We start from the raw sequence: 25,527 nt of genomic DNA on the forward strand, positions 1-25,527 counted from the left end.
ACCGGCTCCCCATGTAGATATGAAGGGCTCTTTCTAATAAAAAAAATTAAAAAAAATAAAAAAATAAAACACCTTAGTGTCAGTGATTGTACACTAATGAAAACATAGTAATCATCATATTACATCTCTGCTGAAAGAACTTTTCACAGCCGATGTTCATCTAGTACATTATGGTCCATTTAGAGTCAAACAGACCGTAAGGCAGGGGATGCTACCTTGTGAGCGACAGGTCGCTGCCGCTACCGGAGCCATACACGGCGTCTCTCTCACTCCCCCGCATTACTAATGTGGTAACTTCTGTTTACCGCTTGCAAGAAGTCAAGATGGCGACGACAAAATTGCCAAACTCAAGGCTTCATAACGGCAGTCCAAAAACCAATGGGGGACATCCCGATGACGTCCACTTCTCCTATACGGTCCAACATTAAAATAAAACGTACCAGCATCGTTAATGCATCGTATCGAACCCTGCCTGCTGTGTAGTTATCACGAGGACAGTAGTGTTTCCCAGTGGTCATTTATTTATAAAAGATGACGACATGAATGCAGCACTACATGAGAGCTTTGACTCGACACTAGTTTGCAATGGTTCAAAATCATGCGATGGCTAATCAGACAACGGGTTGTCAGAAAGTGCTCGTTAGTGGATTCTATGGACCGTTTGAGAGAGCGGTGACCCAGCAGCACTCCCTGCAGAACCAGAGGCCACTGAAGAAAGCCATCACATCACCACCACTATGAAAATATATGCAGATTGGAAAATAACAATTCAATTTTTAAATTGTCCAAATAATATTGGTTGACAGTCCCGCCAGTGGAACCCAGCCGGCTTCTAGTTGTTGTCCTTCATCCACTGCTCGGTCCACTGGACCAGCTGCTCCAGGTTGCGCTCCAGGTCCTCGGGAGTGTCGCTGGGCAGCTGGTGGACGATCTGCTCGCTGTAGGCCTCCATGGCCTCCTCGAAGATGGTCTGGAAGATCTCGCACTGCACGTTGTCCTGCAGCTTCTTCCCCGTGTAGCCCCTGGTGGTTCACACAAGAGGACACGTCAGACTATCGTGTGGTGGGCTAGGCAGGAATTATCAAGCAGTCAAGGTTCCTTCAGTTGTATTGAAATATTGCTAGAAAACCTGAACAGACACAGCAAAACTCGATAAAACTTCCGATTGTGAAACAGATTATTGCGCTCGTGGAGGTTTGCAAAAGTGTTTGAATTGTTCACAAGATGCAAACCAATAACCTGAAACCATGCCGCCACTAGTCCGGTGGTCCACGCTCAGTCATTCATTCATTCATTCATTCATTGAGGCTCATGCGTGCAGTGGGAGTTACCGGTTCTCCAGCCGTGTGTACAGCTGGGTGTTGTCCGTGCGGAGGACGAAGACGATGTGAAACCAGCGTTCAGGGAACAGGTCGCAGCCGTGGTAGTCCACGATCACCCCGCCTTCTACCATCTTCTCATCCAGCTCATCCACCACCTGCGGGACCAGTGAGTCACAAAGTAAACGCATGAGACATCCACCCGACACCAATTCAATCCCCTCTCGCATACAGCTCAACAGACTGGGGGGAAAGCTTTGCCTTTTCTTTTATCATGTTAAAAAGTAGTTCCCAATGACGCCAATTAAAGCCCAAGACTTGAGCTAACAGCTAGCACCTGAGCCTACTCCCCTACCCAGCATGCTGCCGGCTGTCTCATGTGCAACAGCTGAAATAAGATGGATGACATGATGGATGAGGGGAGGTGGACTCTGTTTACATCAATGATGCTTGGTGCTCAAACACAGTCAAAGCTGACAGACAATGTTTTCCTGACGTCACATTTTTCACTATTAAGATGTCGGCCACATGGTGTGCCCAGAGAATCGTTCTTTGTTGCCGCTGTTCACATTCATTCTGATGCACATGTAAAAAGTGCACTACTGTTTGTTTGTCATGTTTTTCTTGTGTTGCAAAAGAGCTACAACTGCACGTCATTGTGCAGGATTTACAGAGACGCCATTCGGTTCCATTAGGATGCGTTCAAGCTCCACAGAGTAAACGTTGTATTGGGCGGTACATCACCCATTATCATGATGTGTTCAAATGCAATCGTGTAAAATGTAGCCTTTGGCGAGAAACGTGAATAAATCCGAAGGACTAGTAACTTAAAAAGCTCATGTTAGAATGTTCAGGTTACTAGTAGCTCTACTGGAGGGTCACTCCTCCCCAACATCTCCAGGGTGAGAGAATGAAGACCGGTAAGTCGGCTAGCGGCCCGGCTGACAGAGTTCAGTTTGTGTAGTTTTGTGATAGAGCTCTGGACTGAGCTAGGTTTTGTGTAATTTAAAGTTTGTTTAATTAAAGATCCTGAAAACCTGCAGAAGTGACTCTGCCTCCGATTGCTGCCACTATTATCGGCGTCCTCCGTACCGTCCTGTTACAACCGGGACTCCACCTCAGTGGGTTGAACCAAGATGTGGTGCAGTGGTTTCCACATCACATCCAATAGAACGCTCGGTTGTTCAGTGCAGTACATATCAGAGCATCACCACCAGGTTCAAAGCTTGCACGTGTGATTTAACTCACCCCGTCTTCATCCAAAATCGGGCACTGGTACTCTTCGTCATAGCCGTCATAAAGTTGACCTGGAGGGGGGGGGGGGGGGGGGGGGGGGGGTGAGGAGCGTTACTTAGACCAGCCTCAGGATGTCCGACACTGACCTGCTTGTATTCATCATGCAGAGGAAGAGTGAAGAATGCTCCATCCCGTCTGATTGTTAGTCTTGTTCAGTGCTTACCTTCCTTGGCCAGGTCTCCTATGTTGACATAGGTCAGGCCTGTGCGCTGGGCCAGCTCCTTCCCCAGGGTGGTCTTTCCCACACCAGGGGTTCCTGCACCACAATCAGTTATTAACAGAAAGATTTCACATCCAGGGGAATTTATTTGGCGTATTGCTATAAAACATAAACATTGTAAGAGACATTCTAATTATATTTAAATAAAATGTCATTTTTATTTTAAAATAGAAAAGACAAGTGTTGCAAAACAATAATCAAGAGACATTAATATAGAATAAAAGACAAATATAGAAAATATGAACATACAAGAAAAATGGTGAAATATACATGATTAATATAAATACTATACAACACGTAAAATATATCTCAACTTAAAGAAGGAGAGGATCACATAACGCTCCCTCGCTGCCCGGTTGTAGAGGTGAAGTAACGCTACGTGGTGAGATGAGAGCAGCACCGATCACCGGCTGAGCCTCTCACACCACCGGGCACCGACTCATTCCTCCAGTGAATACCCGCGGGTAGCTAACGGCAGCTAACAGACACGCAGCAGTAAGTTCATATCACCTGTTAGCAGAATGTTGGGTCGCTTCCTCATCTTCATAGCTTCGCTAGCAGCCAACACGTGTCTTGACGACGTCCACCTGAAAGACAGAAGTGCTGCTGTCTCTTAGTGTCACTCTGAACACGGTAGTTCCGACGCTACGTGTCAGTGAACTAACCTGGAAGAGAGGGCTGTGACAAAATGGAAGGCTCGGGTAGCGAGCTGAACGTGAGCTGTTCGCTATCACGCCAGCCGAGGCAGACTCTCGCTAAACACTGCCGCGCGTGAGCTGCTTCACGTCAGCTTTACGTCGACGACCGGTCGGTTTGCGGCACGTCGACTCCACGGAGTTTAAATAGGCAAACTTCGCTCTGCTTCACAGCTCCTGCGACTGTGTAGTCTCATTACCGGGGCGTCCTAATTACGACTCATTACAGCCCAGCGAGAGCTGGAAGTGACGGAGACACGTGTGTGCTGCGGACACATCAACTGGTACGTTAATAAAGATGTATACATGAGCTTAACGTAAAGGAACTAGTTAGTTAACGTTAGCTAACCCGCTCCATCATTCTGCAGCGGACTTGTGAATGTGTCCGTATATCACCCAGACACGTAGAAATACACTAAAGTACACTTTTAACAGGTGTCTGCCCTTAACGGATAACGCTGTGTGTTCGAGGTGTGGAGATAACTTGACATGTTTGGCAGCACAATAACGAGGGAAAGGCTAAGCTAAAGATAATGCAACAGGAAACCTCACACCTCCACCCACCCTTTGTTTGTGCTGTATACCGGTAACATGCCTTGTTTGTGCTGTATACCGGTAACATGCCTTGTTTGTGCTGTATACCGGTAACATGCCTTGTTTGTGTTGTATACCGGTAACATGCCTTGTTTGTGCTGTATACCGGTAACATGCCTTGTTTGTGCTGTATACCGGTAACATGCCTTGTTTGTGCTGTATACCGGTAACATGCCTTGTTTGTGCTGTATACCGGTAACATGCCTTGTTTGTGTTGTATACCGGTAACATGCCTTGTTTGTGTTGTATACCGGTAACATGCCTTGTTTGTGCTGTATACCGGTAACATGCCTTGTTTGTGTTGTATACCGGTAACATGCCTTGTTTGTGTTGTATACCGGTAACATGCCTTGTTTGTGTTGTATACCGGTAACATGCCTTGTTTGTGTTGTATACCGGTAACATGCCTTGTTTGTGCTGTATACCGGTAACATGCCTTGTTTGTGCTGTATACCGGTAACATGCCTTGTTTGTGTTGTATACCGGTAACATGCCTTGTTTGTGCTGTATACCGGTAACATGCCTTGTTTGTGTTGTATACCGGTAACATGCCTTGTTTGTGTTGTATACCGGTAACATGCCTTGTTTGTGCTGTATACCGGTAACATGCCTTGTTTGTGTTGTATACCGGTAACATGCCTTGTTTGTGCTGTATACCGGTAACATGCCTTGTTTGTGCTGTATACCGGTAACATGCCTTGTTTGTGCTGTATACCGGTAACATGCCTTGTTTGTGCTGTATACCGGTAACATGCCTTGTTTGTGTTGTATACCGGTAACATGCCTTGTTTGTGCTGTATACCGGTAACATGCCTTGTTTGTGTTGTATACCGGTAACATGCCTTGTTTGTGTTGCATCTGACAGCATCACCACCACCGACTGCTCCCTCAATGTGAGGCTCCACTGTGAAGGATGGACGAGCCGTGTGCTGGAGGTGAAGCTGCTCCGAGCAGGGTGAGTTCTATAAGTGGCCAAACATTACATTACATCCTTATGTGTGTGTATATATATATATATATACACACACACACACACACACACACACACATATAGTTATGTATGTATTAGTGCTGGGCAACGATTAAAATATTTAATCGCGATTAATCACATGGATTTTTTGCGATTAATCTCATTGTTATGGCAAAGTTCAATAATGAATTCAAAAGTAGTGTATTGCTCACTTTTATTTTAAAGTGCTGCTCTATGAACTAAAGGTGAATAACATTGTGTGTAAACACTTTAAACACATCAGGTTGTTGTTAGCAGCAGTGTTCTCTTCACACAGCAGCAGTTCTATCTCTTCACTATCTGTGCTCAGTGTGTGACTGTGTGTGAAACGTTCCACTGCTGTGCAACAGGAACAACATGTTTCACACCTTTCATCTACATGTGTGTGTTGTGTCTTCATGACAGTCAGAGCATGTGATGCAGCTCTACTCTTCATCACTATGACGCTGTAACTCAGAGGTGATGATGGTGACCCAGCTCTACTCTTCATCACTATGATGCTGTAACTCAGAGGTGATGAAGGTGACCCAGCTCTACTCTTCATCACTATGATGCTGTAACTCAGAGGTGATGAAGGTGACCCAGCTCTACTCTTCATCACTATGATGCTGTAACTCAGAGGTGATGAAGGTGACCCAGCTCTACTCTTCATCACTATGATGCTGTAACTCAGAGGTGATGATGGTTACCCAGCTCTACTCTTCATCACTATGATGCTGTAACTCAGAGGTGATGAAGGTGACCCAGCTCTACTCTTCATCACTATGATGCTGTAACTCAGAGGTGATGAAGGTTACCCAGCTCTACTCTTCATCACTATGATGCTGTAACTCAGAGGTGATGAAGGTGACCCAGCGATCACAGAATAAAGACACTTTACGCACCATTTAGGTGTATTTTCCCTTTAACTCACGAGATGCAGGTAGCATGTTTTATACTTAATGTGAATATAATGCATACTTTGTTGGCATCTTATTCTGAAAACCGGATGTTCGTCTGAAGAAACCGGATGTTGTCTCACGTTAATGTTTCCGCTAACTTTCAAAGTCCTTCGCTAGCTCCCGATCTGTGCCGTTTACCGTGAATGTCAGCATATAGGTGCACTAACATGTAAGTGTCTGCTGACTTTACCGCAGTGATGTCCAGTAGTCTCCATTCCTCCACCGCTGCCAGTGAGCAACGGACTTTCAAAATAAAAAAAATAAAAAAAATGCCTTAACAGCTATAAAATAATTGTCGGCGTTAATTAATGAATGCGTTAACGCGATAATAACGCGTTAACTTGCCCAGCACTAGTATAAATATATAATTAACTATATATATATATATATATATATATATATAAGGTAACACTAACTTTTTGAAGTGGTTGCCATTCTACCAACCAGTAACTAAAAATGTCATTTTCTCAGTCACCTTATCTTGTGAGTAATACTCTGCAGTAACATGTCTGTTCAGTAAATGTACACATGTCATGTGCGTGACGTAGGCTCTGCAGCATCATGTTCTGTTCAGCTCAAAGGTGTCGGATCCTTCGCCTCACAACACTTCACACTAAAGTTCTTTCAGCTTCTCGTTCAGTGTTCTCTGGTTCTCTGTCAGTTGAATCAATGTGCACACTGGTTAGTGGTGTTGACGGGATAGTTCAGCTCTTCACAGTCAGACGGCTTAAACTTGCTCTGCCGTTGTCTTTAAAACAGATGCTTGTGTGCCAGCGTTTGGTTCCGGTTCCCACTGTAACAGCAATATTCAAATACCTCTTATGCAACAGATATAAAAAATAAAAAAACATTTCAGGACGCACATGTTGCATCCCTATGGCAGCATGGCAGCCCTTACTGTGGAGCCCTGTAGAACAGTTTAAAGAGACGGTTACCCTGACAAGTAGCTGCTTTCATGTATTACATTCTCCCTCTGACCTGTTACTAGATATGTTTATCTTTCTTTATCCATCATTATCCACACTTTCCCTCGCATGTAATCACACAAGCCTTCCTCAGGAGTAACTTTATTTCTGTCTACCTCTCTCTCCAGCGGTGAGGTAGCCGCTCTTCACTGAGCCTCCTGCTGTAAATTATATTTATTCTGACTAGTAATCCTCTCTATTTATTAGCTTTGACCTATTGTAGACATCCTCCTTCAGTGGTCCCTCATACATCTTCAATCGTTTCTGTTTGACTGTCTCTATAACAGCTGAACCGCTGGGTGGACCCGTCCTTCGCTGACTTGCCGGGTGAAAGCTTCGCTCCGCCCAGACGGAGAAAGGGCAGCCAGGCCGAGCCCAAGAGGCCCAGGAAGAGGAGGGGAGAGTCCAGCAGCTCAGACCCTCGCACGTCCCACCTGCTGAGAGAGTCGGCCCACGGGGACCAGGATGAGCCGTGGGTGGACAGATACTCCCCGCGTTCGCAGGTCAGCATCGTCGCTTTTGAAGTTTGTTCTGGAACCCACAAACACATCTGGGTACAGCCAACAACTGGTCTGAATCACGTACTGCACTGTGTCTGTAGTTCAGCATGTGGGCTGTAGTGCTTGGACGCGGAGCAGGAGAGCGAGTGTTGCATCTTCACCACATGGGAGCGTTTAAATAACGTGTGCATCTTACCAAAAACCCGTTGGATAGAAAACCCATTATTGACTTGGAGACGAGGGAACCAGAAGTGTGAAGATGCTGACTCAGTTCTGGGTTTTACGAGCGCGTCACTTTTATAATTTGCACCATTGCTGCAATGCCTTGATACGGCAAAACTGTTTTTATTTCTTTTACTCACTCTTTCAAAGTACATATGGACATGTGAGAGTTGTTCTGAGACAGACTTTGAAGATGGCGCGGGACGTCATCTTCTCCACTGCTGCCGGTTCAACATGCAGCACGTCTTCACAGCTGATATCCTCTCGTCTATCTGATTTGAGTGTCTGGAGGGTGAACCACGTGTGTTCTTTAGCTGTGATAAAACTTTATAGTGTGTAGTGATGGTTACTTTGTGTGTTTGTTTGTGTGTGTGTGTGTGTGTGTGTGTAGGCCGAGCTCGCTGTCCACAAGAAGAAGATAGAGGAAGTAGAGAACTGGATGAGAGAGCACTTAAACGCATCGAAGGTAAGAGAAGTTTCACCATCTGTAACTGAAGCCTCGTTCTCCTAACAATGTTTGCGACGACTGTTGTTAACAAAAACAAATTCCAACAGCTTAGCTTTGCCGGTGGGAGCGACGATCTCAAACTGCTCCCCGGTGTCTGTGGGGGGGGGGGGGTCTCCAGTGAGGATACACGGTTCAGGTCTGAACTGTTATCATCCACAGGGTGGCGTCTTGCTGCTGACGGGACCGTCGGGCTGCGGGAAGACCGCCACGATCCAGGTTCTGTCTCTGGAGCTGGACGTCAGGGTTCAGGAGTGGACCAACCCGTCCAACACGGAGCCGTACAGCAGCAGTCAGCACGGTGAGGAGACGCCTCGTATCCTCGTTATTATCGTTAATATGAAAGACAATCACCCCGAGAACTGAAAACATGAAGATGCTGATGTTGAGACAGGTCACAGTTGGTGCTGATGTATTAAATTGCTTTATTTTGAAAGGTGCTCCGAATATTCCAGGAGATGTTTGTCAATGGTCGTGGATAATAATACAAATAATAATAATACATTCTATATGTACAGCACCTTTCATGCAAGAAAAGCCACCCAGTGTGGAGCTGTGGGGTTCTCAGAACACACACAATCTATCAACCGGTGAACACAATCATAAAGAAAATATATATTATATATTTAAAATATTAAAAGTCAAGTAAAATACAGACTTTAAAAAGAATGATAGCAGTGAAAATAAGACATAGATTAGTAGAGTGAACAGGTACTTTGATTATTAAACATAAAGTGTGACGTCTTGCACGTAAGAATGAATGTGTGTTTTTGGGGGCAGGCTGACGGCTGACCTGCTTCTCTATCCTGTGTCTGTGTGCCGTCTCTGATTCTCCATCTTTCGCACAGACTGGAGGACGAACGGCTCGTCCTACAGCTCCCAGTTAGCCCCGTTCCAGGACTTCCTCCTCCGAGCGAACAAGTACAGCTGCCTGAAGATGGTGGGGGACGGGGCGGCCGCAGACGGGAAGCTCATCCTGGTGGAGGTACGTACGGCGCTACACCCTCACTGCGTGGCAACATTGTATCAATCTTTTATTTTATAAACTATTAACGCTGCAAATACAAAGTTAACCTTTTGGAAGCGAGTGCTGTCTCAGTCCACGAGATGGTGTTTCTGCTGCCGGCATGACGGAGGAAACCGCTGTGATTAAAACAATGAATACAAAACGATTGAAGTGGATAAACCAAGTGGAACTCTCATGTTTGTATCACTGTTACTACTGTAATATTTAGGAGGCGTCTAGCATGATGTAATGAATGGTTGGTTGATAACTGCAGTAGATGCTCTGGTCTCTTCTTCACAGACTAATCCTCTTCTCTGTGTTTAACACCACTGAGGATACGTGGGGTACTGTTGAGAACAGGATTGTGTGATTGTCTGAAGCTGCCGTGTTTAGCTCTATAGTTCACACTTGGTCACCACATCTCCCTCCTCAGGATTTCCCAAACCAGTTCTACAGGCAGCCCGGCAGCCTGCACGACATCCTGAGGTGAGAGCACAGCTTTCACACAGCAGAGCAGGAGAGGTTCCTGTGACGGCACCGGTACCACTACCGCTACTGGTTTCACTCTGCAGCTCCACAGTGTCTCTGCGTTATGTGTAAAAGAGAACAATAGGAGGCACGAAAGATTTATTTTATTGAAGAAACAGATGATGCTTAATTTACAGTGCTATTGCAATATTTTAGATGTACTATAAAGTTATCCATTCATCCATCCATCCATCCATTTTCCTCCGCTTATCCGGGGTCGGGTCGCGGTGGCAACAGGCCAAGCAGGCTGACCCAGACTTCCCTCTCACCGGCAACATGTTCCAGCTCATTCTGGGGGATCCCGAGGCGTTCCCAGGCCAGCTGGGAGATGTAATCCCTCCAGCGTGTTCTGGGTCTTCCCCGGGGTCTCTTCCCAGTTGGACGTGCCTGGAAAACCTCCAGTGGGAGGCGTCCAGGAGGCATCCTAATTAGATGCCCGAACCACCTCAGCTGACTCCTTTCGACGCGAAGGAGTAGCGGCTCGACTCCAAGCTCCCTCCTGATCACCGAGCTCCTTACCCTATCTCTAAGGCTGAGCCCGGCCACCCTACGGAGGAAGCTCATTTCGGCCGCTTGTAGCCGCGACCTTGTCCTTTCGGTCACGACCCAGACTTCGTGACCATAGGTGAGGGTAGGAACGTAGGCCGAGTGGTAAATTGAGAGCTTTACCGATCCGTCTGTCGATCTCCCGCTCCATCTTACCCTCACTCGTAAACAAGACCCCGAGATACTTGAACTCCTTCGCTTGAGGTAGGCACTCAGTCCCCACCTGGAGGGAGCAATCCACCGGTTTCCGGCAGAGCACCATGGCCTCAGATTTGGAGGTGCTAACTCTCATCCCCGCCGCTTCACACTCGGCTGCAAACCGCCCCAGTGAATGCTGGAGGTCATGATCCGAGGAGGCTAACAGGACCACATCATCTGCAAACAGCAGAGAGGCGATCCCGAGACCCCCGAACCTGACGTTCTCCACCCCCCGGCTGCACCTAGATATCCTGTCCATGAACGTCACGAACAGGACCGGAGACAAAGGGCAGCCCTGGCGGAGGCCAACACCCACCGGGAACGTGTCTGACTTATTGCAGAGAATGCGGACACAGCTCCTACTGCAGTCGTACAGAGACCGGATCGCCCGTTGTAATGGGTCCGGCACCCCATACTCCCGCAGCACCCCCCACAAGAACCCCCGAGGGACCCGGTCGAAAGCCTTCTCCAAGTCCACAAAGCACATGTAGACTGGTTGGGCAAACTCCCAGAACCCCTCCAGTAGTCTTGCGAGGGTAAAGAGCTGGTCCACTGTTCCACGGCCGGGACGGAATCAGCATTGCTCCTCTTGAATCTGAGGTTCGACAAACGGTCGGAGCCTCCTTTCCAGCACCCTGGCATAAGCCTTCCCCGGGAGGCTGAGTAGTGTGATACCCCGGTAATTCGAGCACACTCTCCGGTCCCCCTTGAAAATGGGAACCACCACCCCGGTCTGCCAGTCCATGGGCACTGATCCCGACCCCCATGCGACATTGAAGAGGCGTGTCAGCCAGGACAGCCCAACTATGTCCAGCGCTTTCAGCATCTCAGGGCGGATCTCATCCACCCCTGGCGCCTTGCCACCGAGGAGCTTTTTGACTAGCTCAGCGGCCTCTGCCAGGGATATGGGTGAGCCTCCCCCTAGATCTTCAGGCGCTGCCTCCTCTGCAGAGCACATGTTGGCCGGGTTTAGGAGTTCCTCAAAGTGCTCTTTCCACCGCCCGACGATGTCCCCTGTCCGGGTCAGCAGTTTCCCCCCCTGCTGAGAACAGCCTGGGGTAAGCCCTGCTTTCCCTTCCTGAGCCGTCGGATGGTTTGCCAGAACCTCCTTGAGGCCAACCGAAAGTCCTTCTCCATGGCCTCCCCAAACTCCTCCCATGCCCGAGTTTTAGCATTCGCGACCACCGCAGCTGCAGCCCTTCTGGCCTGCCGGTACCTGTCAGCTGCTTCGGGAGACCCCTGGGCCAACCAGGCCTTGAAGGTCTCCTTCTTCAGCTTGACGGCTTCCCTCACCTCCGGTGTCCACCACCGGGTTCTCGGGTTGCCACCACGACAGGCACCGATGACCTTCCGGCCACAGCTCCTAGCGGCCGCGTCCACAATAGAGGCTTTGAACATGGTCCATTCGGATTCCATGTCCCCAACCTCCCTCGGGATGTGTGAGAAGTTCTTCTGGAGGTGGGAGTTAAAGACCTCCCGGACAGGGTCTTCCGCCAGACGTTCCCAGTTCACCCTCACTACACGTTTGGGCTTGCCGGGTCTTTCCAACCGGTTCCCCTGCCATCTGATCCAACTCACCACCAGGTGGTGATCAGTTGACAGCTCTGCTCCTCTCTTCACCCGAGTGTCCAAGACATACGGCCGCAAATCAAATGATACGATTACAAAGTCGATCATTGATCTCCGGCCTAAGGTGTTCTGGTACCAGGTACACTTATGAGCCACCTTATGTTCGAACATGGTGTTCGTTATGGCCAAACCATGGCACGCACAGAAGTCCAATAACAAAACACCATTCGGGTTCAGATCGGGCAAGCCGTTCCTCCCAATCACCCCCCGCAAGGTTTCTCCGTCATTGCCCACGTGAGCGTTGAAGTCCCCCAGGAGAACTATGGAGTTGGTAGGCGGTGCCCTTTCCAGGACCCCTCCCACCGACTCCAAGAAGGCCGGATACTCTGAACTGCTGTTTGGTGCATAAGCACAAACCACAGTCAGAGCCTTGCTCCCCGCAACCCCGTAGGCGCATGGAGGCGACCCTCTCGTTCTCCGGGGAGAACTCCAACACAGCGGCGCTCAGCCAGGGGCTCGTGAGTATCCCCACTCCCGCCCGGCGCCTCTCACCCTGGGCAACTTCGGAAAAGGACAAAGTCCAACCCCTCTCCAGGAGCTTGGTTCCAGAGCCAGCGCTGTGTGTGTGGAGGTGAGTCCAACTATATCTAGCTGGTACCGCTCCACCTCCTGCACCAGCTCCGGCTCTTTCCCCGCTAGCGAGGTGACGTTCCACGTCCCTAGAGCTAGTCTATGCTGCCGGCGATCGGCTCGCCCAGGCCTCCCGCCTGACCCGCCGCCCGGTCTGCATTGCACCCGACCCCGATGCTTATCCCTGCGGGTGGTGGGTCCACAGGGTGGCTGCTCCATGCTGTTTATTCGGGCTGAGCCCGACCGGGCCCCATGGGCGAAGGCCCGGCCACCAGACGCTCGCCGACGAGCTCCCCTCCTGGGTCTGGCTCCGGGAGGGTGCCCCGGTTTCCCTGGTCCGGGCGAGGTGACTGAAGTCCGTGGGCTGCTTTTCATTGGGGTCGTTTTGAACCGCTCTTAGTCTGGGCTCTCCCCTGAGACCTGTCCATTCATTCATGAACAAATAGATTTCGCTGAAAGGGGAAAAAAATGCACGTGTGTACAGATGCATGTAAATGTACTTCAACATTCAAGTACAAATGGCCCCAATCGCCCAGGACGAGTATTACCAAGGGACTGTACTATAAATGATGATACTATATCATATTCATATTTAATATTATTATAATAAATAGGCCTATTTATGTTACAATAATACTCACAAAGACCTCTTGCTGCGGTGCTAACGGGTCTTTATGCTGTGCAGAGAGATGAGCCTTCTTACTGCCGACCCGGCCTCCATGATCCTCCACCGGGAAGGAGGCAGGAAACAGAAAACCTTATAAAGAAAGTACAGTCGGTCATTTGCAGGAGAATGTTACTTGACAAATTAGGGACGTGGTAGATTGGCTCGGGATTAAGATCGTAGACAACCTCTGCAATGATGACAGAGTACAGAGTACTGGAGGTGCAGGTAATACTCGTCCCGTGTGAAAGAGCTAATAACTATACATCATCTAAACAATAAGAACACCATCCACCAGCCATCCCTCTGCTATGGTTCTGTTTCCTTTTCACTGATATACACACGTGTCCACATCTATACACCTCAATGAGCTTCATCTCATGATGGTGATTTTTATTTTATTTTCACTGCAGTGCTTGAAAGTAACAAAGTATTTCTTGTATTGTTTCACATTAACTGGGCTCATGTCCCCCAATTTAAATAGTATGTTTCAAAAATCAGTGTCCATGAATCTCACCTGTGTCTTGTGTCCCACCGCGTGTCTTCCAGGCGCTTTGTGAAGACCAGCCGATGTCCCCTGGTGTTCATCGTGTCGGACAGTCTGAGCGGAGACAGCAGCTCGCGCTTCCTGTTCCCCAGAGAGATCCAGGAGGAGCTGGACATCAGCAGCATCAGGTTGGCTTTGACGGGGGGGTGTTTGACCTTTACACAGAACCCACCGTAGACCCCCAGAGACCCCCAGAGACCCCTGTTGGATGCAGTTTATTCCCGGCTGTGGACTTTAGAGGGATGGTTGCTCGTGTACATCCATGGATAGATTTACCGAGGAACCTTCTGTTTTGGTAAAAGTCGATATTTAATTCCTGTTTGTTTTAATCACCACGATCTCCCTGGTGCATCGGGTGAGTCCCGTCTGGCAGAGGATTCTATCGGGAACGCCGTGAGGGAATCTCTTCAACATATTAGAAGCTTATTCCTCAACATGCTCCTCTGCTCTTTGTATGTGTGCATGTCCGCTGGTCTCTCTCGCTGTCTGTCTGGTTATATGTGACATATATGTGGAATTAGGACGAAGTAAAAACAATCACAGAGAGCATCGTGTGTTGGGTAAAAACCAGCCCGGAGATGAAACTCCAGAAGAACAGCTGGGAGATGGGAAGACAATCAAAATGTTTAGCAATCATGGAATGAATACTTAATCATTCATCATAATCAGATCATTTATATAATGTCTCCTTTGAAATCATCTATAATCAGTGATCTGTTTGTTCTCCAGCCCGATTCGCTCGTGGAATAAATAGACGCGTGATTAGCTGCGTCGCTCTCAGAGCCAATCACAGAGCAGGCGAGCAAGAGAGCAAACGTTTTAGTTTACAATCAAAACGTCGTCTGATCGCTTTTTATTGAGGCTTTTATCAAACTATTCACAACAAATATGGTGCGATCGATGGCAGCACTGTGACTCATGGATAGGTGGATATGACGGCAGTCACTAACTCTCAAATGATGCTTTCAGTCAGTAATTATTCAAAGACGATTCCACTTTGCAGTTTTTTCCCATCACAGTTGAGTGAAACTCTGCACTTCCTGCACAGACATTTCACATTAAAAGCGTTCAGTGGCTCAGAGGATAAAAGCTCTCGCATGTCTAAAAAGGACTTTTAATGTGAAACATCTGCAGGAGTTTAATTAACAGGAGGAAGGAAACCCTGAACTCTCTGGATCCCACTGAACATGGTCTTGTGCTCTTCCAGCTTTAACCCCGTGGCTCCAACCACAATGATGAAGGTCCTCACTCGAATTTCAGCGGCGGAGGCAGGAAAGGTGAAAGCAGTCCTTGCAGTTTATCACACATATTAGTACGATTCTTTATTTATTTTTGACGGGATTTCTACTGTCTATTTCCCCCATAATCATAAGCAGAGCTGTGGGAGGATGTGCGTCACAGACCAGGCGGTGTTGGAGACGCTGTGTTCAGGAAGCTCGGGAGATATTCGCAGCGCCATCAACAGCCTCCAGTTCTCCTCGCTCCCAGGTCAGGCCACGCAGGGGCAGTCAAACACGTGAACCTGTTGATGTGAATGAGCATTAACTGCCATTGAGCAAATGTCGCCCGGTCTCATCAACTGACATCAAAGAACATCTGTCATCGTTGTAACTTTGCAGACACGTCGTTGGAAAAGGGTCTGTGGAGGATGAAGAAGGACAGACGTGTGGCTTTGCTGGGCAAAGCCGCTTCCAGAACAACCCAGAGGAGGAAGAAGTCCAAGCTGACGAAGGAGCCGGAGGAGGAGCAGGCCATTGGAGGGAAGGATGCTTCCCTGTTTCTGTTCAGAGCTCTGGGGAAGATCCTGCACTGCAAACGTGAGTCGCATCTCCCGGTTTGCATAGAGTACCTACCAACAGGTATAGTGTGCGCATCAGTGCCGGATAGACCTTCTTCCTGTGTGCCATCATGGAGTTCCATTGTTGTCCAAAAACTATGAAACACACATCAGTGAGCCACACCTTCATCACATGACGACACACTTTAGTTAGTTTTCACTCAATCACACATCCACTGTCCTGCTGTAGTGCATCCAGAATCAGGCTTAATACAGCATGTACTTCCCCCGAGCTAAGCAACGCTGTGGTAACAACCTGACAATCACAAGGTAGCCCCGCCCTCTGTGTGACTCTAGATGGACCATAATGTACTAAATGAACATCATGCTGTATTGAAGAAGACTTGAAACTAGAGATTGAGACCATAAACTCATGTTTACAATGTTTACTGAGGTAATAAATCAAGAGAGAAGTAGAGTCATTTTCTCATAGACTTCTATACAACCAGAGGAGTCGCCCCCTGGTGGACACTAGAGAGAATGCAGGTTGAGCTGAGAGCTGCAGACAGGGTAGGGCAGTCAGAGTCTCAAGAAACACACAAACACTTTTCGTGGGATTTGTTGACAATAAGACATAAATAATATCATCGCGTTATTCTTTAAAGTCTTGATTCATCAGCGATAACCAACAAAATGAAGCCGATGTAGAAATGTGTTTCCGTTGGAACATGTTGACGGTTTGTTAACTTTGCAGGAGTGTCACCAGACCCCTCTACTTTTGCATCGTAAATTGTTTTAAGTGAATTCACATCCATGCAGAAAGTCACCGCTAAGACATTTGGATGACGAGGACCACGTGAAGCACAGTCTCCAGTGTGTGATAAAGCGCTGCACTGTGTCTGTGCTCGATGACACACGACGGACTCTAGTGATTGAAAGTCACACGGAGGCAAATCATTTGTATCCCTGGTTGTTTTGTCATCAACAGGAGAGAAACCTGAAGATGCAGAAGCAGCTGCATGTGCCCCTGGACCTGGTCTACCATCTCACCTGTCCCATCATCACAGAGAAGCACTGCTTGTAGAACCTGAGGTTCGCCTGCTTTTTACCAAAGTATTATTAACGGGTAATATCAAGCATGTCCATGTGTCCTTGTAGTCTTTGAGAACACTGAAGAACTCGGCTGTCCGTGTCTCTTTCTGTTCAGTTGGTTGTTGAGCGTTCGCACATGTCGGGAGAGTTCTTCAACCTGTACCTCCATCAGAACTACCTGGACTTCTTCTCCGAGGTGGAGGACGTGGACCGGGCCAGCGAGTATCTGTCTGACGCCGACCTCCTCACTTCTGATTGGACGGTCAGTCTTTCCCTTGGCACTAAGATATGAAATGAATGCTTTCATCTGTGGAAATTGAACCAAAGTGTTCCAGATGTCGGCATGCTATATTTAAGGAGTTGCTTCCGCATTAATATAGAAAAACCACCAGTTCCAAGCCCCTATCTGCGACGAGCCGACACATCTTTGGACGTCTGTTGTCTGTGTTTATGACGTCTGTTGTCTGGCAGATTTTTCATCAGTTAAAACAAGCTGTCGGATAAATCTGAACACCTTTTTTTAGAGAGTGCTTTCAAAAATCAGACTAAAACAGTAGCAGTAATATAAAAAGCGGCACCTTTTCAATACCAGTATCTGTGAGAGACACCTCAGTACAGAAACAACACATGAATCCTTCTGCAGTGCATTACAAGTGTGCTGTAATCTAGAAAAACAAGGTTTAAACACAGCAGCTCTAAGACGAGGCACGGAATGTCTTATGCTGCGTTCACACCAAACGCGTCGCGAATTCATCGCGCCGCGTATTCGCATCATTCGCGGCGGAGCCGGAGAGGGGGCCGTTCAACTGTCCGCCATTAACCATGAAAAAAATAACCTCTATTTCTGCTTAGTACCGTATTTTCCGCACTATAAGGCGCACTTAAAAGCCTTTAATTTTCTCAAAAAACGACAGTGCGCCTTGTAATCCGGAGCGCCTTATATATGGATCAATTGGTTAATTGGTTGATCCATACTGGTTGTACACGGCGCTCTGTCAAAATGTTTCAGTACGACTGGTAAACTACAAAGCTGCACCGCGGTAAACACCGGTACTGTGCTTACTCCTAGTCCAACACCACTTGTGTGTATAAAGACCCCAAAATGGCACCTTTCAAGAGACACGCTTACGACGCTATTCTATTCTATGCGCCTTATAATCCGGTGCGCTTTATAGTGCGGAAAATACGGTACGTGTTGTGGAAGTCACAGATATCCCGGGAAACTAAACGCCGTCATGTCTGGTTCAGAATATTGTTCAGAGGAGCTCTGTGGATTTTATCGAGCTGTATTCACTGTGTCTAGCAAGCCACACGTCGCTGTTTACTACAGCTGTATGAGCCCCAAATAAACTGATTTGGCTGTGATTTAACGGCAATAAACCGACAAAAAGGGACTCTGAAATAACTACGTAATGATGCAGATTTGATCGTAGAGCTCTGGGTGAACACAGACGGCTACAGTATTTATTTCCTGATTCAACAACGGCAGGACGTCAGTGATGACAGGGGGAGCAACTCAACGCTGATAGGCTATCGCACCGGGGCGTAACGCGAATATTTCGCAGAAGTTGAAAAATTTCAAGTCGCGCGTTTGGGGCGATTTGCCGTTTGACGCGGATTCGCGTCAATCGCGCTGCAAATTAGCGTCAATCGTGCAGCGCCATCGTAAATTCGCACCGCGACAGTCTCATCGCGTCTGTGCATAGACTTTGTATGTAATCTACTCGCACAAGTAATTCACGACGCGTTTGGTGTGAACGCAGCATTAGGCATTTTACACCGCATGAGTTAAAGAGAGAGAAACCAACATGACAGCAGCACGCAGTAAAGACTCACATTGAGCTGAAATATAACTCCAGATTATATTCTCTCACTGCATCGATGGCTCTCGTATAGACAGTACGGTCCATGCTGGATGCTCTGCAGCAGCAGTCTGCGTCCTCTGCATTAAGGGCTGCGCTGTGCTGTTTTCAGAGTCGCAGCACCATGGGGCAGTACGGGTCTTCAGTGGCCACCAGGGGGCTCCTTCACTCCAACTCCCAACACGTCTCTGTTGGCTTCAGACCGCTTCACAAACCCAACTGGCTGCTGGTCAACAAGAAGGTACGACACATCATTAGTTTATCTGGTTTAAATGTTAGGACTGGGTTAAATGTTAGGACTGGTTTGAATGTTAGGACTGGTTTGAATGTTAGGACTGGTTTAAATGTTGGGACTGGTTTAAATGTTAGGACTGGTTTAAATGTTAGGACTGGTTTAAATGTTAGGACTGGTTTGAATGTTAGGACTGGTTTGAATGTTAGGACTGGGTTAAATGTTAGGACTGGGTTAAATGTTAGGACTGGGTTAAATGTTAGGACTGGGTTAAATGTTAGGACTGGGTTAAATGTTAGGACTGGGTTAAATGTTAGGACTGGGTTAAATGTTAGGACTGGGTTAAATGTTAGGACTGGTTTGAATGTTAGGACTGGTTTGAATGTTAGGACTGGTTTGAATGTTAGGACTGGGTTAAATGTTAGGACTGGGTTAAATGTTAGGACTGGGTTGAATGTTAGGACTGGTTTGAATGTTGGGACTGGTTTGAATGTTAGGACTGGTTTGAATGTTGGGACTGGTTTAAATGTTGGGACTGGTTTAAATGTTGGGACTGGTTTGAATGTTGGGACTGGTTTGAATGTTGGGACTGGTTTGAATGTTAGGACTGGTTTGAATGTTGGGACTGGTTTGAATGTTAGGACTGGTTTGAATGTTGGGACTGGTTTAAATGTTGGGACTGGTTTAAATGTTGGGACTGGTTTGAATGTTGGGACTGGTTTAAATGTTGGGACTGGTTTGAATGTTGGGACTGGGTTGAATGTTGGGACTGGTTTAAATGTTGGGACTGGGTTGAATGTTAGGACTGGTTTGAATGTTGGGACTGGTTTGAATGTTGGGACTGGTTTGAATGTTGGGACTGGGTTGAATGTTAGCACTGGTTTAACAAGTCGTAGGTTTGTGAGCAAGATGCACACAGTTGAAGAAACCAGTCAGTGCTTTCTGGTGGACAAACTATGTAACAAAAGACACCGTTTCTAAATATTCTCAAACAAACTTGATTATTATTATTATTGTCATTATACAATGCAGGATTTCACCATAAAAACGCAGTTGAAGCCCCTCCACGCTGCACTCGCAGAAAATGTATGAACAGATATTGAAATAAGACTAGAATATAAACAATAAAATAAAACGAGGTATATTACGGTTGTTTCTAATCGTTACCAGGGTAGAGACCATGCTAGGTTCTCTGTGATGTTGAATACCAGAAGCCCCCTCTTCAAACGCTCTGGGGGCGACACAAAGCTGGACCGATCAGTCTAAAGAAATGATAATAAATAAATTAAATAAAATACAATCGATACAAAAGTTACAATAAATAAATGAATTAGATAATGTTTCACCCGGTTGACCCGGCCTGACTGACCCTACTGTCCTGTTCTGGAGCTCCCTGACGGTGCCCTGGTCCTGGTCTGCTGCCAGTGGACGGGGCCATACTGCTCCTGTCTTTGGGTTTTATTTTGTAATTTATGTAATCTGCCCTTTCATTTATGTACTTTCTTATGGTCTTTTCTTTCATTTCAAAAGGCTCAGGCACACAAACACACACACACACACACACACACACACACACACACACACTCAATCTCTAGTTTCAAGCCTTCTTCAATACAGCATGATGTTCATTTAGTAAATTATGGTCCATTTAGAGTCAAACAGACCATAAAGCAGGGGATGCTTTAGGGCAGGGCTACACGGTGATTGACAGGTTGCTGCCACTACCAGAGACGTATACGGCGTCTCTACGTCACTCCTCCACATTCCAAATATGGTCACTTCTGTTCATTGGTTGCAAAAAAAAAAACATGGCGACAGCCGTAATCCAAAATGGCGATGGCGAAATCGCCGAACCCGAGGCTTGAAAACATCAGTCCACAAACCAACGGGTGACGTCACGTTGACTACGTCCACTTGTTATATACAGGCTATGGTGGTGTGTCTTTGACTGATTGGTTTTACCAACGTTGAGCAGTAGTTTGTTCACTCTGCACCATTGTTAATTATCTCCCGATGTGAAGTGTGATAGTAGTGTGATGATAGGTCATCTTCAAACTTCACTACAGAGTTCTCTTTATGTTCGGGGGGGCAATCGCAGGTGTGCAGCGTGAACAGGAGGGGGCTAAGCACACGGCCCTGAGGGGCTCCGGTGTCCAACAGTTAGAGTGGAGAAGGCCTGTTCACAAATCCAAACTGAGGAAGTCCGATGTCCGTGACAGTAGATCAGACTGTGATGAGACTGATGTTGTCCCCTCAGCACCGGGAGAACTGCCTGGCGGCCCAGTCCCTGTTCAGGAGCTTCTGTCTGACACCAGTCAGCCTGCAGACGGAGCTGCTGCCATACCTGGCCAAACTCACCAACCCTATGAGGAACCAAGGTGTCACACACACACACACACACACACACACACACTCGGTGCCGTGGTTTCCTGGCTTTGATCGTTCTAACAATATGGTTGATCACAGCTGTATTAAAGCAAAGCTATGTTAGGCCTAACTTTGAATGCTTCCAAATACAGTGATTGTTCTTTTTGAGGTTTTTATTGCTTCCTTCTTATTAGTTTTGTCACTTTGCTCTGTGGGTTAGGGTTAGTACTGTAAAACACTGTGATCAAAGGTAATGCATGAAGTTGATTAAATGAGTTTTTATTTATTTTTGCTGTGAGGATCTGGCTTCTCACCACTACCACCAGAGCTTTGTGGACTCATTTGAACAGTTTGTGTCCGTTGAAGACGTTTGAGGACTCATTAACGGTGAAGTGTCCTGTGCTCCGCCGTGTCTCCCAGCTCAGATAGCGTTCATCCAGGACGTGGGTCAGATGTCACTGAGGAGGTTCCCCGGCAGGTACAGCACGCGTTTTCCTCTTCTCGTGGCGCCGTTAGATTCAAGTGTGTCTGTGGGTTTTGACGGGACCGTAGAGTCTGCGATCCAGAAAGATCCAAGCAGCCTTCACAGCAGCAGTCTGTACTGGTGGAGAATATGAAGCGGGAGAAATGAGTAGGACCACGGCCGTGTTCAAACCAGGGACATCACCATTACACCGTGTTCGCCTCCACCAGGATCATTTCAACGGCTTTAATAGCACTCCATGTTTACTTACGAGGCTCCAGCTGATGGTGACACTCGGAGCTGATTTGACTTTGCAGTGTCAGTAACTGAGAACACATTTTCACAAACAGGGTGCTAATAATTGTCAGTATCCATGTACACTGCATGCTATAGAGTGCTGCAAACAGCTGTCTGCTCGTTACAACCCGTCCTGAGTGTGAAGGTTCATGTTTGTCAGACTGATCAGGCTTACAAACAAAAAGAAGGCTGTAACGTTTGGCATCACTCACCAACACTGCAGCTCCCTGTCGGTGTGTTCTACACCTTCACAGAGGGCTATCTCCTCCGAACATTAACGGTTTTACCTCCAAATAGATCTCTCAACAGAGTTACACCTATTATTCAATTTCAGACAGATATTGGTCCACCGATGGCGTAGAGTGTGCTAGACTTCTGTCTCTGTTTCCGTCTTTGGCAGATTCAACCTGGAGGCTCTGACGGACAAAGAGCCGGCCCAGCTGGACAAAGACAGTGAGGAGGAAGAGGACTGTCAGGGTGGGGTGGAGGAGGGTCTGCCAGCCAGTCAGCCCCAACCTACCACAACCCAGGTCCTTCTGGAGGAGGAGGACTTGGTCATAGAGGACTACAACAGTGACTAACACACTCAGCTCTGCCGTACTGTCACACAGTTACACTTTGTCATTGTCAACTTTTTCTTGTTGTTTGGATTTCTGGCTATGTATGGAGGGTGATTAGTGCCACGAGAAGGAGAATTTTGACTTTTGTTTTCACGATTGTAAGATTGCATTATTCAATTATTCTCCACGTAGTTGTAACTGTACTCCGTATTATGTCGCTGACTGTGATAATAGCTCTGGTGTTACCAGTGTTTATGCCTCATTGAGGCGCCATATGTACTAGAAATCTTTCAAACAAGCTTGTCTTGAAGAACCTGAATTAAATGTGATTCCCTAGCTGGAAACGGGCTCCTAATAATATGGAAGCACGGGGATTCAATTTAATAATCTCCCAAAAGTGTCCCTTATAGAAATACTTCAACCCAAAAATGAACATTTGTATGTCGCTTCCTAACTACGTGTTGCCTTGAATTCTTGAAGGAAGCGTTGTTTTCCTCACATGCCTTCACGGCGATCAAAGAATCAAAGCTGCTCACTGCTTCACAAACGTACGCACCTCCTCTGAAACCTTACTAATGTAACGCTCGCGTCCGCACGAGTCCGGACCAATGCAGTCTGTAAACCGTTGATATGATTTTGCGTTGGTTAAATGCAGCGCCCCCAAACTTTACTCCGGGTTTATTTAATTGTCCTTTTACCGTTGAGATATGGGAGAGAAACATTTTCTTCAAGAATTCAAGGTAACACCGGGTCAATGATGATATACAGGTTATCATCGTGGAGGTGAGTATTCCTTCAGCAGCTCAGTTGAATTATTGTCAGTATTTATTTGATCCAAGTGCATGTTCAGCATTGTTCTGTGTACCTCACAGATCTTAGTTTTTGCCTAGTGACTGTTGGATTTGTCCAGGAGGGAGCCCAGCCTTTTTATTTGTTTGTTTGCCGTGGATGGATAGACAGAAACAGATACATATTACCAACATGTGCTTATTGAGAGATGTACGTTTCTTAAATCTAAATAAGCAAGTGAATAAAACACAATGTGTGAAAAGCGGATCATTGGGCTCCATACTGATTGTAACACTTCCACACACCCCTTCATCCAATATTTGCTCAACAGTCTCACATGAGGCTGCTTTAAATATCCCTCCGCTGATGGAGACTCGCTAAACTACTTTACACTCAATTCGAGAAATGATTCCACCTTCAATACTTATTTAAATTTGCTGTCTCATTGTTGTATCACTCATTTACTCTACTTTATTATTTAGCTGAGGTATTGTTTCGCGAGCGTCGTGCTTTGTACAATTAAACGTATACGATGGATTTTATTTTTCACGGTGTTGACCGGAAGTAGTTCAGTGCTGCCGCTCGTAGCTTGACGGAGCTTCGCGGCAGGTGGATCAACGTTCACCTTGTAGTTTCTCTAACGCGCCGCTGTGTTAATGTCAACTCGCTCGAGCGCTCACTTCGTCGGTAAAACCGGGATACACGTTTTTTTCTTCCCGTCTGTGCGTCGCTGGAGGCTGTAAAGCACCGGAGGAACATAACGTTTAACGTTACTGCTTCACCGTCTCAGGTAAGAGGAAGTCACTCATAACAACTAACGTTAAGTTAACAAAATTGATCAGTTCCGGTTTTGTTTTCGTGTTTCATCTAGTTTTACACATGAGTGACTCGGACAGAGACTAGGTGGTGAGGATCCATTGTCATAGTTTAGTTTTATGATCGTCATAAAACTAAAAGCAACTCATCAATTAGTCGGTTTAATCAACAGATCTATAAAACTATTTTCTTCCACAAAGAATCACTTTAAATGTCTTGTTTTACAGATGGGTGCTCAGAAGTGTCTTGGAAATAAGTCATTCAACAAAATAAAGCATAAAACGACTAATCTATTAAAGAAATATGACTCGACTTCAAACCAAAACGGTCGATTAATCGACTAAGAGGAGGCAGAAGTAGTCCCGCTGCTGGGTGGTGGGCTTCACTGACGTCGGTACCACTGTATGAATAACACATGTTTGTGTACGTTGAATTATAGAAAACCTCACCCTATACTGTAGCAGTCATGCTAAGCTAGTGAGTCGGCCATACTGTAGCTTGTAACGGACTGTAGCAGACCTGCCACATATCTACGAAGAGGTTTAGCTCCAGCGTGTCACGTGCACGGCTGTGAACGTGCGCTGCTCTCACAGTCTCATACTGACGTCATCAAGTAGAGCAGTGTGGAGCTGCTCCATAGACAACCAATAGGAGGCACTTTCTGTTTGTTTTCTCTTTTACACACAAATGAGCTTCATTGTATTGTCCGATGTGAAACAGGAAGTGACCGCATAAATCCATGACATTCCCATCAGTGTCACAGTCTCAGTGCTGCAGGGTGACCAACCAGGAAGTACGGTCGCCCTGGTTCCTCCACAAAAGGCCAATGGGATTTTCTTTTCCATTGTATTTTGGATAATTGCAGCAGATGAGCTGTGTGAGTGGTGGTGCACTGGTTAGCACTATCGCCTCACAGCAAGAGATGCAGCGGGCCGGGCTGCCCAAAACCTTTTAAATAGGCCAGAATTACAGAAACGTTACCGTCTGTAACAAGCTGGCCAAACCATGGAGTTAGTTCTGTTATTTTTATAGATATGCTGTCATTTTGGGTTCCAGTTGATGGCCTAAACGTGTGTGTGTGTGTGTGTGTGTGTGTGTGTGTGTGTGTGTGTGTGTGTGTGTGTGTGTGTGTGTGTGTGTGTGTGTGTGTGTGTGTGTGTGTGTGTGTGTGTGTGTGTGTGTGTGTGTGTGTGTGTGTGTGTGTGTGTGTGAGATGAGGCAGTAATCTGGACCACATCAAGGAGTCCGTTCTTGTAGGTATTGAGTTATGACCTCATCCTACAATGTCCGGCACCATTGAGACACCGTTTATAGATTA

At 46.9% G+C, this 25,527-nt stretch overlaps 3 protein-coding genes across 9 annotated transcripts in view; 2 read left to right on the forward strand and 1 right to left on the reverse strand.

Moving 5' to 3' along the window:
* Positions 1 to 498: 498 nt before the first annotated feature.
* On the reverse strand, positions 499 to 3,648 carry ak6 (adenylate kinase 6). 2 transcript variants are annotated; one of them, XM_076078117.1, is made up of 6 exons: positions 3,501 to 3,648; positions 3,346 to 3,422; positions 2,779 to 2,871; positions 2,568 to 2,626; positions 1,332 to 1,477; positions 499 to 1,022 (listed from the first exon to the last, which is right to left on the reverse strand). In XM_076078117.1, the coding sequence occupies exons 2-6, from the start codon at positions 3,380 to 3,382 to the stop codon at positions 833 to 835; spliced, it is 525 nt and encodes a 174-aa protein (XP_075934232.1). In that variant the 5' UTR covers positions 3,383 to 3,422; positions 3,501 to 3,648; the 3' UTR covers positions 499 to 832. The 2 variants fall into 2 exon arrangements, with proteins under 2 accessions (XP_075934232.1, XP_075934233.1); XM_076078118.1 differs by having other exon boundaries at positions 3,346 to 3,438; positions 3,501 to 3,642.
* On the forward strand, positions 3,640 to 23,660 carry rad17 (RAD17 checkpoint clamp loader component). Of its 6 annotated transcripts, none has more exons than XR_012947628.1 (17): positions 3,640 to 3,814; positions 4,990 to 5,079; positions 7,327 to 7,542; positions 8,153 to 8,227; positions 8,429 to 8,567; positions 9,115 to 9,251; positions 9,706 to 9,758; positions 13,957 to 14,082; positions 15,162 to 15,231; positions 15,328 to 15,442; positions 15,574 to 15,771; positions 16,720 to 16,823; positions 16,939 to 17,085; positions 18,798 to 18,926; positions 21,175 to 21,295; positions 21,584 to 21,762; positions 22,445 to 22,535. XR_012947628.1 is itself a non-coding variant. In XM_076078112.1 (17 exons), the coding sequence occupies exons 2-17, from the start codon at positions 5,038 to 5,040 to the stop codon at positions 22,623 to 22,625; spliced, it is 1,911 nt and encodes a 636-aa protein (XP_075934227.1). In that variant the 5' UTR covers positions 3,641 to 3,814; positions 4,990 to 5,037; the 3' UTR covers positions 22,626 to 23,660. The 6 variants fall into 6 exon arrangements, 5 of the variants coding, with proteins under 5 accessions (XP_075934229.1, XP_075934227.1, XP_075934228.1 ...); XM_076078112.1 differs by having other exon boundaries at positions 3,641 to 3,814; positions 21,705 to 21,762; positions 22,445 to 23,660; XM_076078113.1 differs by having other exon boundaries at positions 3,641 to 3,814; positions 15,331 to 15,442; positions 21,705 to 21,762; positions 22,445 to 23,660.
* Positions 23,661 to 23,993: 333 nt separating this feature from the next.
* The window catches only part of ccdc125 (coiled-coil domain containing 125), a 14,077-nt gene continuing 12,543 nt past the window's right edge, over positions 23,994 to 25,527 (forward strand). The window contains 1 exon segment of the mRNA XM_076078159.1: positions 23,994 to 24,183. The gene's annotated coding sequence lies outside the window, so the exon portion shown is untranslated.

This window comes from Anarhichas minor, unplaced genomic scaffold (genome assembly GCF_050575085.1).
Source record: "Anarhichas minor isolate MPS153535 unplaced genomic scaffold, ASM5057508v1 ptg000063l, whole genome shotgun sequence".
In the NCBI taxonomy this organism is placed as follows: Eukaryota; Metazoa; Chordata; class Actinopteri; order Perciformes; family Anarhichadidae; genus Anarhichas; species Anarhichas minor.